Here is an 11,014-nt window from a genome sequence, read left to right as displayed (position 1 = left end):
TGGGGCGCCATATCGAGATGTTCGCTTGAGACAGCAGGTCCCTCCTGAGGGGGATTCGCTAAGGGGGAGCCACAAGCATCTCCCTGAGGTCTGGAAACCAAAGTTGAATCGGCCAGTTCGGGGCAATGAGGATCACCGACACTCTCTCTTCAGGGGGCCCGGCCCCCAGTTTATCCTATAAGGTTATCCTGGTGTTATCCTATAAGGTTTCAGGATTTTCGGAGAAGGGGAGGAGTTCCCACTGTGAATGCTTCACAGTGTAGAGTGAATGCTCGAAAGGAAACACTGCTAGTCAAGCCGTAATATGGGGTCTTCATTGGGTGTTTTTGGAGCTCATGTTCTGATTATCTCTCCAGGGAGCGATTTTCCTCTTCTTTGCAGGTCGAGCCGAAGAAATAAAGGGCAACATTGACGAGGTGAGAAACGGGAGGAGAACATTTTCCAGAACAGATCATTCATAAATGCTGAGTACTGAAATATCAGTCATTTGCAATCTGACCGCATAGCATTTCAATGGTTTTAAAGGGGTCATATGATGTTGCTAAAAATAACATTATTTTGTGTATTTGGTGTAATGCAATGTGTTTATGTGGTTTAAGGTTAAAAAAACACATTATTTCCACATAATGTACATTATTGTTTTTCCTCTATGCCCCGCCTTTCTGAAACGCGTCGATTTTTACAAAGCTCATCGGTCTGAAAAGCGAGGTGTGCTGTGATTGGCCAGCTATCCAGTGCATTGTGATTGGCCGAATACCTCAAGCGTGTGACAGAAATGTTATGCCCCTTACCATACTGTGTTTCCATCATACAGTCTATGGTTTCCATGTGTCCGGTGCGATGAGACAAAACCAATAAAACCCATTACAAATGAGGTATTTGTTGCATCCAGTAGGGACATAATTACTGATTGTAATGACTTCTATTGTGTTTTTACGCTTTGCGTTGCGTATTGTGCCGCGTACACCTAAAACCATGTCAAAATAAAAATAAAGTAGTTTCGCTTTCACAACGAAATACACAGCGGCTTGAGTGAGCGGCGCCCAGCGGATTCGATAAAGGAGGCTTGCGGCAAACATATGTGACGACCCCGGGCTGGACTCTGCTTCGTCCACGGTGAAAGCCGATCTGGTGATTGACAGCGCGAAGTTGATGTTTTTCCTCAGCAACCAGCACGGGTCAGCTCCAGGCATGAGGAAGCGGATATCGTCCTCTTTTAGAAGGCCAAACAAAGTAGTTTGAAATGAAACACAGTGCCTTCACGACATGGCGGCGGCGGCAACAATACTACAGCGAGAATAAAAGTTACACCTTCTTTCTTTGCGTGAACATTTGGCTGGCGTTATGCAAATCTTCCCACACAGTGCTGTAGACATGTGGGGGCATGTTTAAACGAGGCGTTTTAGGAGGGCATGGACAAGTCTTAACTTTTATAAAGAATATCTCTTTGGATTTGAGAATTTAGTCTTTGCAACTTTACAGATCTTCTTTATGCACCAAGAGCTTGTAACACTCCAAAGAGAAAGTAAAAATTGAAATTGCATCATATGACCCCTTTAAAGACTCCAGACTGGTTAGAAGACAATTCAACTATGGCTTAAAACACAAGGGTCAGAGAGGGGTGGAAAATGGTTGTGAAAAACTAAATGACAATGTTTTTTAAGAAATTGAGGCTATAAATGTACTTCACTAATATTTTGCCATTATTGTATCTCTGCATGTCCAGGCGGTGGCGCTGTTTGAGGATGGCTGTAAGGCCCAGCAGGCCTGGAAACAGTTTCATCACATGTGCTACTGGGAGCTAATGTGGTGTTTCACCTTTAAGAGGCACTGGAAGATGGCGTACTTCTACGCGGACCTGCTCAGCCAGGAGAGCCGCTGGTCTAAGGTGACCCGACTGCTCCAATAGAACAGTTTATACAGAAATTTTAAAGGCCCAATGACAATTAATTTATCACCTGAAATCTAAAGTTTTAGTATAAATCTAAAAGTTCATTTACATTATGTTCTGGAGAAATTACTAAAAGAACAACATCCTTAATAATATAATAGTATAGTTTACTGTATGTCTGTGAGAAACACCCATGTCATGGTTGTCTAACTGGGATCTGTATACATTTCTGCGTCGCACGTTTGAAATGGCCTCCACCTGGAATTGTAAATCAAGTGTGGGATTTTATTGGTGCTGGGAAAAAGTCTGCTTTGTATATAATGCAAACTAGAAAGCAATGCAATTCGTTTTCCATGTTTTGCCCACTTTAAAAGTGTTTAAACCCTTTATGTCATCTTTTAAATTAAAGTATGTCATTTATTATTATCATCAGATAAGCATTATAGTGGTATTTTGATTTGGATATCATTGCCAGGATTATGATGTTTGTCCACCAAAATTGCCATATTCACAAAGTCAGAAAACAAGAGATTCAAAGTATTCTTCAAAAGCAGGATATCTTCTAAAACTAAAGGCAAAATGACATTTCTTCATGATTGACGAAATGTTCTCAGCAGTTGGTTAGTCAACAGTAGCGTTAATCAATATTTCTGGTCTAATTGCAGACAGACTTGTATTTGACCTGGGATTGAGCTGTATTTAAAAAAAAAAATTGAAGTTATGCTACAGCGCAGCGATTTGAACAATGACTGCAGTGTGTAAGCTGTGTAAATTGGCTTTGTGCGTCTTTGCCAGGTTTTTGTTTGAACTGGTTGGTCCTGTTGCTGGTTGTGATTACGTACAGTGTGTTTCCAGTGTGCAGAAGGATTATGATGATTTTCTTGTTCTCTCTCAGGCCATGTACGTGTACATGAAGGCAGCTTATCTCAGCATGCTTCCAGACACAGAATCTCGGCCATTCGGGGATAATGAGGTGGATCTCTTTAGGTAAATACACTCACAAGTAATTGCACTGCCAACACAGGAGCAGAAATAAACTCTTTTCTAGTGTACATCTTTTTCTGTGGGTTTACTGGATGTGTGTTAACACGGTATCAAAACTGAGACATTAGCTGACTGATGGATGGAAATAGTGTTTTTTTTTTATTCCCGTTCACTTCCTATCTCTCTTTTTCGGTCTATCAGACAGGATGTGTGTTAACACGGTATCAAAACTGAGACATTAGCTGACTGATGGATGGAAATAGTGTTTTTTTTTATTCCCGTTCACTTCCTATCTCTCTTTTTCGGTCTATCAGACGGGTACCAACATACAAGCAGAAGATAGCGGGTAAATCTCCACCCACAGAGAAGTTTGCCATTCGTAAAGCAAGACGGTACAAAGCCAGCAATCCAATTAGACTTCCTGTTCCCGTGCTTGTAAGAATAATGCATTGCATTCAATACACTTCTTTCTAAATGCTTTTTACTTTTATTTTCTGTTATAAGGCAATATATACTTTAAAACAGAGGCAACAACATTTCTATTCAGCGTGTACTTCATATTTCAGGAGATGATGTACATGTGGAATGGTTTCTCCATGATCAGCAAACAGCCTGAGCTGACAGAGGGCATGATGGAGACGCTGTTAGAGGCAGAGCGCACCCTACAGGCCGCTCCAGGTAATGCTACACGAAGTCCTCTGTGCATTAAAGGGATAGTTCACCCAAAAATGAAAATTTGATGTTTATCTGCTTACCCCCAGGGCATCCAAGATGTAGGTGACTCTGTTTCTTCAGTAGAACACAAACGAAGATTTTTAACTCAAACCGTTGCAGTCTGTCAGTCATATATGGGAATCACAGCTTACCGCAGACTTATAAGTGCATTACCGCCACCTATCTCTCAAATGGACCATTGACACTCTATCTACAATCTCAATTAGGAGTGTCGATGGTCCGTTTGAGAGATAGGTGGCGGTAATGCACTTATAAGTCTGCGATCTGCCGTAAAGCAAGAAGAAGAAGAAGACGCGTCACGCGCCGGCTGTTGAGAACGCGCACAGTTTGGACATTTCGGTGAATCAGAGGTAAAAGATTATATAAATACTGTTTAGTTTCTTGCACAGACCGATCGTTTTGTGTCTTTACACATCAATGTATCGTCACGAGCCGCAGGGTTTAATTTGGTTTTGTTTGTGTATGTTTTATGACTCTCAAAGCCGTGATTCCCATTCACTTCCATTATATGACTGACAGACTGCAACGGTTTGAGTTAAAAATCTTCGTTTGTGTTCTACTGAAGAAACAAAGTCACCTACATCTTGGATGCCCTGGGGGTAAGCAGATAAAAATCTAATTTTCATTTTTTGGTGAACTATCCCTTTAAAGGGGACATCGGATGCCCATTTTCCGGTGTTCTACTGAAGAAACAAAGTCACCTACATCTTGGATGCCCTGGGGGTAAGCAGATAAAAATCTAATTTTCATTTTTTTGGTGAACTATCCCTTTAAAGGGGACATCGGATGCCCATTTTCCATAAGTTAGTATGATTCTTTAGGGTCTTCATGAAATGTTATTACATAATTTGGTTAAAATTCCTCAATGGTTGTGTAAAACAACACCCTTTTTACTTTGTCAAAAACATCTCTGTTCACAGTGAGCCATTCTCTTCTGTTTTTTGTGGATTCGTTGGTACGTTACCATCAAAATCAAAACTAATCCACTGCGTCCTCAGTGGTTCTGATATCAGGAGAAAATTAAGACCCTTATATTCACTTTTACATCCAACTACAAAAGAGTGTTGGGGGTAACGCATTACAAGTAACGCGAGTTACGTAATCCGATTACTTTTTTCAAGTAGCTAGTAAAGTAACATTACTTTTTAATTTACAAGAAAATATCTGAGTTACTTTTTCAAATACTTTTTTTCCCATTTATTGATTGAAAGCTCTCCTGTCCCCTTGTTGAGAGAAATCGGGAGTAAGATGTTACTTTAGTTCTAGAATAGATGTGAACATGCATTAATTCATCTCTCTCACTCACAAGAAAAAAAAAATCAGATTTAGTTTTCCTCAAAATTAATAAAAAGTTAAAAGCAACTCAGAATATGACTCAAAGCTGCAATAATGAAATATGTTAAGTTATACAAATATCCTTTATGCATTTAATCCCATTTTATTAACCCAATTTACTGCTGACCTTCGGTGATCCAATTCAACCATACTAATAAGCAAAAATTACACAAGATAAACTAACATTTCTTCTTTTTTTATTGCTGAAGAGTGTTGAACTTTCTTCTTCTGTGTATACTGTACAGACGTGAATTTACATTTCCTTCAGCCTGAGGCTTTTGGTGTGAAAGGGCTTTTACATTTGCCAAAAATATAACTTTTTATATTAAAAGCAAACAAGCAAGCCCAGCCCAGATTTAAAAAGTAACGCAAAAGTAACGTAACACATTACTTTAAATAAAAAGTAACTAAGTAACTACTTTTTTTAGGAAGTAACGCAATATTGTAATGCATTACTTTTAAAAGTAACTTTCCCCAACACTGTACAAAACACCTGCATTGCTTACGAGACGTTATCACTACAGCTGCTCAAGCGCGGAGAAAATGGCGGACAGCGTACAACTTGTTGCTGAGGGTGGAAATATGCTAATACGGGACAGTCTGTCAGCAGTCATGGGCTTGACCTTAGCAGTATGACATCATATTGCTCAGAAAATCAAAACAGCTTGATAATTGAGACCGTTTAGGTTTTTTGGGGATTAAAAAAAAGGAGTGAATACATTTTTATCATTGTAGGGTGGTTGTGTCCACACACTGTTTATATGAAAACACCATGTAAAAGTGAATTTTGCATCCGATGTCCCCTTTAAATGAGAAGCTTCATCAGTTGCATTTTAGTGAAATCTGTTATGCCCAGTAGCAGTATCACTCTCTGCTGTATACAGAGAATATGTCTAGAAATAAATGAAAAACTTTTAAAATGGGTAACATCAACTTTAATAATGAACACAATTAATTGTTATCAGTGAATAATGAGGTAAAAGATGATTGCAAAAACCAATATATAGACTAATTAAAATTTTAAATGATCAATTGCTCAATAATATATTTACAACATTTAGATAATTTTTATATTATCAATTGCAAAATATTTCATGGTCAGTAGGTTTTTTTTGTAATCAGATTTTAACTGCTTCCTTCTATTACTTTTTTTTTTTAAGTTATTTTAAAACTTATGGAATCACAGAATTAATTGCACTTGATTATTAAAATCTGCTGAGTTTGAAGTCATCATTACTGCAGAAGTACCAGAGGAAATATCTTTTCCTTTGAATATGGTTTTTGACAATTGCAGACCTTACAGAAAATTGCTGTTGTTCGGTTATATATTGTTTATGTGACCTTCCTATACAGTAGTATGGGTATACAGTGTTTTGCATTTACTCTTTCTGTATGTGTAGAGAATGAGTACTCCGTAGATGACACGTGTGTAATCCTGCTTCTGAAAGGCCTGTGTCTGAAGAACCAAGGCCAGATGCAGGCGGCAGAGGACTGTTTCAGACAGATTTGCAGCAGGCCAGTGCTTCTGCGTTAATGGGTTTACCTTAAGAAATGCTTGTTCTGTCTCAGGATGGTGTTTGAGATTATTTGTGTCTTTAACAGTGAAAAGAAGTTGAAGTTCGATCATTACCTGGTTCCTAACGCTCTGCTGGAGATGAGTCTCCTGTACATTGACACCGGGAGGAAAGAGCAAGCCATCAAACTACTGCAGAAAGCCAAGTGAGTTCAGTCTAGGACAAAATACTTGTCGTCACTTTATGGAAGTTGCAGATTGCATTGTTGTCCTGAAATGTTCTCCTAATCTTCTCCTCATCTCTCCTGTCAGAAATAACTACAAGGAGTACTCAATGGAGTCTCGTACGCAGTTCAGGGTCCATGCGGCCCTGACCAAACTTAAGGCTGACACCAGCGAGCAAGATGAAATAACAGCATTGTGAGGAATCCTAAATCAATGGCGTCTCCCCTCTGAGGACCAGAGCAGAATTACACGGTCACTTCTTACACGGGGAGAAAGAAGGACCAAAGACACGGTGTGGTTGTTATGCAGTGGCACTGCCCAGTGTTAACCTGTCTCATGCTTTTTTTGGGGCGGTATTGTAGGAGACACTAAAAACTTCTTTTGTACATTCTCCCCCACAAGGTTATTTTTGCCAAATCAATGTTTATTTTAGTCAGTTAGTAAATAGATGAATGGATATGTCAAATGTAAACAAGGGTTTAAGCTCCTACATGTTAAAATTAGTGCTGTCAAACGATTAATCACATCCAAAGTAAAAGTTTTTTGTTTTCATAATATACGGTATATGTGTGTGTGTACGGTGTATATTTATGTATATATAAATACACATGCATGTATACATTTCAGAAAAATGTTGTTTATATATGAAATATATTTATATATAAATGATATGAATTAAATATATACATGTAAATATTTTCGAAATATATACTGTATGTGTGTGTATTTATATATACATAATAAATATACACAGTACACACATTTATTATGTAAACAAAAACTTTTATTTTGGATGCAATTAATCACGATTAATCGTTTGACAGCACTAGTTAAAATGTAATGAAATGTACATTTTAGGGAGCATTAGAAATCAAATTAATATTTTTCTGTGTTTTTTTTCTCAAGTCCTGTTCAGGTTTAATAAGGGAAACGGACAGTGTTTACAAAAAAATTAGACGAACCATTTTACACTAAGTTGTAATTATGATTAAACAGGTTGATTATTGTAAGGCTGAGCGTGGGATTGAATACTTTATTATTGATTATTATATTCCTTTCTTGAATAAATCAAGAATGTTTATAATAATCAAATGGTTCAGATAGCATCATAAATATTCAGCTGTCAGATTTTATTAGTACTTAATATTTAATCAAATGATTGATATTGAAGTATTTTTGAAATGTTTAATTTATGCATAATTGTATAGTAAGTCAAGTCGTACAATCAATGCAGTTATTTAGCAATAAATGCACTGGGTTATTGTATGAATAAATCAGTTTTCCATGACAAATTACACCCATCTGCTTTTTCATGCATCCTAAGCTTAATTGTCGTTTAACATATATGCTTTTTACTTGATGTAGGACTTCTCAAAATTCAGTGAGGAATTCTGTTATGAAAAATGTAGCTCTTTAATATCAGTTTTTCAGTCAGACATGCATATATACTTTCTGAACTTAGTTTATACTAAAGTATTATTAGCTCCAGGCATGTTGTTTCAGTGACTGATTTTATTTCAATCAAACAATCTGGGGGTTAATCACAATGACACACACATACAAAGAAACCAATTTTACAATATAGTACAGTAGCACTGTATGAAAGTCCTTGATCTCGGAGGGTTATTGGCTGGATTCTGCTGCCTCTGGCCCCTGCTCTTCCTCTCTCTTCCTGCGTTTCAGAAGTTTTCTCTTCTTCTTCTCCTCTTTCTCTATTTCGGTGACCATCTCCTGGAACTTGGCGCTGCGGGGGTCCAGCGCATAACCGAAGCGCTCTCTCGCCTCGGCCAGCAGTTTGTCCCGCTTCATTTTCTCCTCTCGTTGCTTCTGTTTTGCCTCCCTTTTCTGCTTTTTCCAGTCGCCGATCATCTTGGGCATTTTGGCCATGTTTGCAGCGATTATCTTCTCTCTGTGTGGGAACAAAGCGAAAAGCACATTAAAGCTGCTCAAAAACCAATGGCAGGTAATGAATATAGCATACGGTTTTAAAAGATACATTTCGTGTGTGTGTGTGTGTGTGTGTGATCATCTCCTTCCAAATGTGCTGTTTGTCAGTTTTTTGTTTCACAGAAGAAACTATTTTTTATTCCAAAACATTAAGTATTTTACATATAAATACTTAAGTATTTTGAGAACATACAGGATTATAAAGAAGATATTTTGAAGAATGTTAATAACCAAACAGTTGCCGGCATTGACTTGCATAGTTTTTTCTTCTTCCATAGATTAACTATGGAAGTCGATGGCTGCAATTTTTCAAAACATCTTCATTTGTGTTTTAACAGAAGAAGACAAAACTCATACAGGTTTGAAACAACTTGAGGGTGAGTAACTGATGACAGAATTGTCATTTTTGGATGAACTATGCTTTTAAGAGCAAGGGAAATCAAAGAATGCAAACTTGTGTAAATACGAGATTGACTGTGTAGTTAGTTGATTGTCAAAATCGAGCTGTGCTTTAAGGGATGCAGAGTACATAAGTAATACAAGTACAGCAGCAACAAATCAGTGCTGGCTTTATATATTTCGCAGCCTCTACAGTAAAAGATAAACATTAAAACACTCTTTTTGAAGTGTCCTTTTTAAGTCAATGTTTTAAAAATGTAGTTTTTAAATTAAATATTTCAAGTGAATTTTACTGCACAACTGTAGAGTTAAAAAATAATAAAGGCTTAAAAAAATATATATATATATAAAAAAAAAAATTTTAATGGGTGTCTTTCACCCACGGTGAGTGTGCATCAGTGAAATCGCACTGTTTCCAACTTAAGAAAAAATGTAAAACAAAACAAATGCTAAATACACAAAGATTTAACATGTTTAAAAAAAAATCGGTCACGAGACAAGCGCGAACCAATAACGTTCGACGTCAAACGTGTCATAACGGTCGAATTTAAATGTTTGAAGGATTTTTTTTTTTTTCACTGAATAACGACTTCAGTGTCGCTCCGTAACGTTACACCAAACAAATCTATCACAAACGGGTTCAGCATGAGCTGGTAAAAAAAAAAAGAAAAGAGTTATTACTTTTAAGGTGTCCTGTAGTTTGACAGCAGAAGTCTCTATCCAATTTCGTTGTATGGAAAACGGAAGCTCGGACATTGTGAGAGACACAAATCAACGCGAAGGTGAGTAAATGATGACAGTTTTCATTCTGGGGTGAACAGTTTCGTGTTATTATTGAATATGTGCAGTTAGTTGTTGAACACGGTCGATCATCCAATAGATCAGGGCTGCCCAAACTCGGCGTCCTGCAGAGTTTAGCTCCAACTTGCTTCAACACACCTGACTGGAAGTTCCTATGCCTAGTAAGAGCTTGATTAGCTGCTTCAGGTGTGTTTAATGAGGGTTGGAGCTAAACTCTGCAGGACACCGGCCCTCCAGGACCGAGTTTGGACAGCCCTGCAATAGAGACTAAACTAGTCCGGTTCGCTTCACCTCTGCGTCCGCTTCTGCTCCTTCTCCCTCTCTCTGGCCGCGATGTTTTCCAGCATCACCTCGATCGGAGGGTGCCACTCTTTCTCCTCGGCCATCAGCTCCTCCAGCCGGGCGTGAGAGGGCCAGAGTTTGGCCGGCTCCACTCCAGACGAGCTTCCATAACGGCCGAACAGTTTGCGCTCGTACTTCTCGGTCTTCTGCCACTCGGGCGTCTTCTCGCTCTCTTTATTCGGAATATAAGGGTTCTTTATATTCAGCCAGAGGGGTCTGGGGTTATAGCTCGCGGTTTGCTGGACTACAGCCGGTAGAAAGGAGTTACATTTACTAACGCCAAGGAGTAAGGCTGTCCTGCTGCTTAGCAAGGAGGCCGCCATGTTTGATGACAACGCCGTGACCTCTCCAACGTCAAATGTGTTTGCACGTGGTGCTGACGTCATGACGCCCTCTGCTGGTGGATTTGAAAGTAGATTCGATTTTTTTAATGAATTGAGGATATCAAATATTATATCTAATAATAGAGAATTTCTATTATTATCATGTCTAATAATATGTAATATTTTATTTATACTGGGATTATTATTATTAAGTACTCGTTTGTTTCATTTTACAGTACAGTAATATTATTGCAATATTCATGTTTTTATTGATTTGATTTTTATAATTTAAGTAATGCAACTATTATTTTAATAATATAATTGTAATAAAATATTATTTTAAATAATAATTATTGTTATTATTATTTGTAGTTATACCTTTTTTTTTGTCCTTCGCTGATCATATGCCTTATATTTTCCTATTCTGTGCTGTAAATGTGAATATGTATTGAGAATCATGTACTGTTTAGATGTGTTCAGCTTGTGTGTTGTCCGTGTTGGTCTCAGTCCTCCCTGATC

General features: G+C 37.9%; 2 protein-coding genes across 3 annotated transcripts in view; one reads left to right on the top strand and one right to left on the bottom strand.

Moving 5' to 3' along the window:
• Positions 1-7,210, top strand: part of zgc:158403 (tetratricopeptide repeat protein 39A) — a 20,669-nt gene extending 13,459 nt beyond the window's left edge. For both annotated transcript variants that reach the window (XM_016235973.1, XM_016235972.1), the window contains 7 exons: positions 1,727-1,888; positions 2,787-2,878; positions 3,190-3,310; positions 3,442-3,553; positions 6,346-6,460; positions 6,548-6,664; positions 6,771-7,210. In XM_016235973.1, the coding sequence (XP_016091459.1) occupies positions 1,727-1,888; positions 2,787-2,878; positions 3,190-3,310; positions 3,442-3,553; positions 6,346-6,460; positions 6,548-6,664; positions 6,771-6,882 (831 nt within the window). In that variant the 3' untranslated portion in view covers positions 6,883-7,210. The remainder of the gene's footprint in view (positions 1-1,726; positions 1,889-2,786; positions 2,879-3,189; positions 3,311-3,441; positions 3,554-6,345; positions 6,461-6,547; positions 6,665-6,770) is intronic.
• Positions 7,211-8,035: 825 nt separating this feature from the next.
• gadd45gip1 (growth arrest and DNA-damage-inducible, gamma interacting protein 1) lies at positions 8,036-10,586 on the bottom strand. Its single transcript, XM_016235971.1, has 2 exons — positions 10,122-10,586; positions 8,036-8,592 (listed from the first exon to the last, which is right to left on the bottom strand). Exons 1-2 carry the CDS (start codon positions 10,556-10,558, stop codon positions 8,307-8,309), a joined length of 723 nt encoding a protein of 240 aa, XP_016091457.1. The 5' UTR covers positions 10,559-10,586; the 3' UTR covers positions 8,036-8,306.
• Positions 10,587-11,014: the final 428 nt, after the last annotated feature.

Source organism: Sinocyclocheilus grahami, unplaced genomic scaffold, assembly GCF_001515645.1.
Source record: "Sinocyclocheilus grahami isolate Dianchi unplaced genomic scaffold, SAMN03320097.WGS_v1.1 scaffold476.1, whole genome shotgun sequence".
In the NCBI taxonomy this organism is placed as follows: domain Eukaryota; kingdom Metazoa; phylum Chordata; class Actinopteri; order Cypriniformes; family Cyprinidae; genus Sinocyclocheilus; species Sinocyclocheilus grahami.
Note: the sequence above shows the minus strand (reverse complement) of the source record. Positions and strands in the feature narration are given on the sequence as shown.

Excerpts from the sequence above, each read along its gene's own strand:
- gadd45gip1 (XM_016235971.1), bottom strand. The coding sequence starts at position 10,558 with ATGACGTCAGCACCACGTGCAAACACATTTGACGTTGGAGAGGTCACG. Across the intron at positions 8,593-10,121 it reads GAGCAGAAGCGGACGCAGAG|AGAGAAGATAATCGCTGCAA; the intron begins GTGAAGCGAACC and ends GTTCCCACACAG.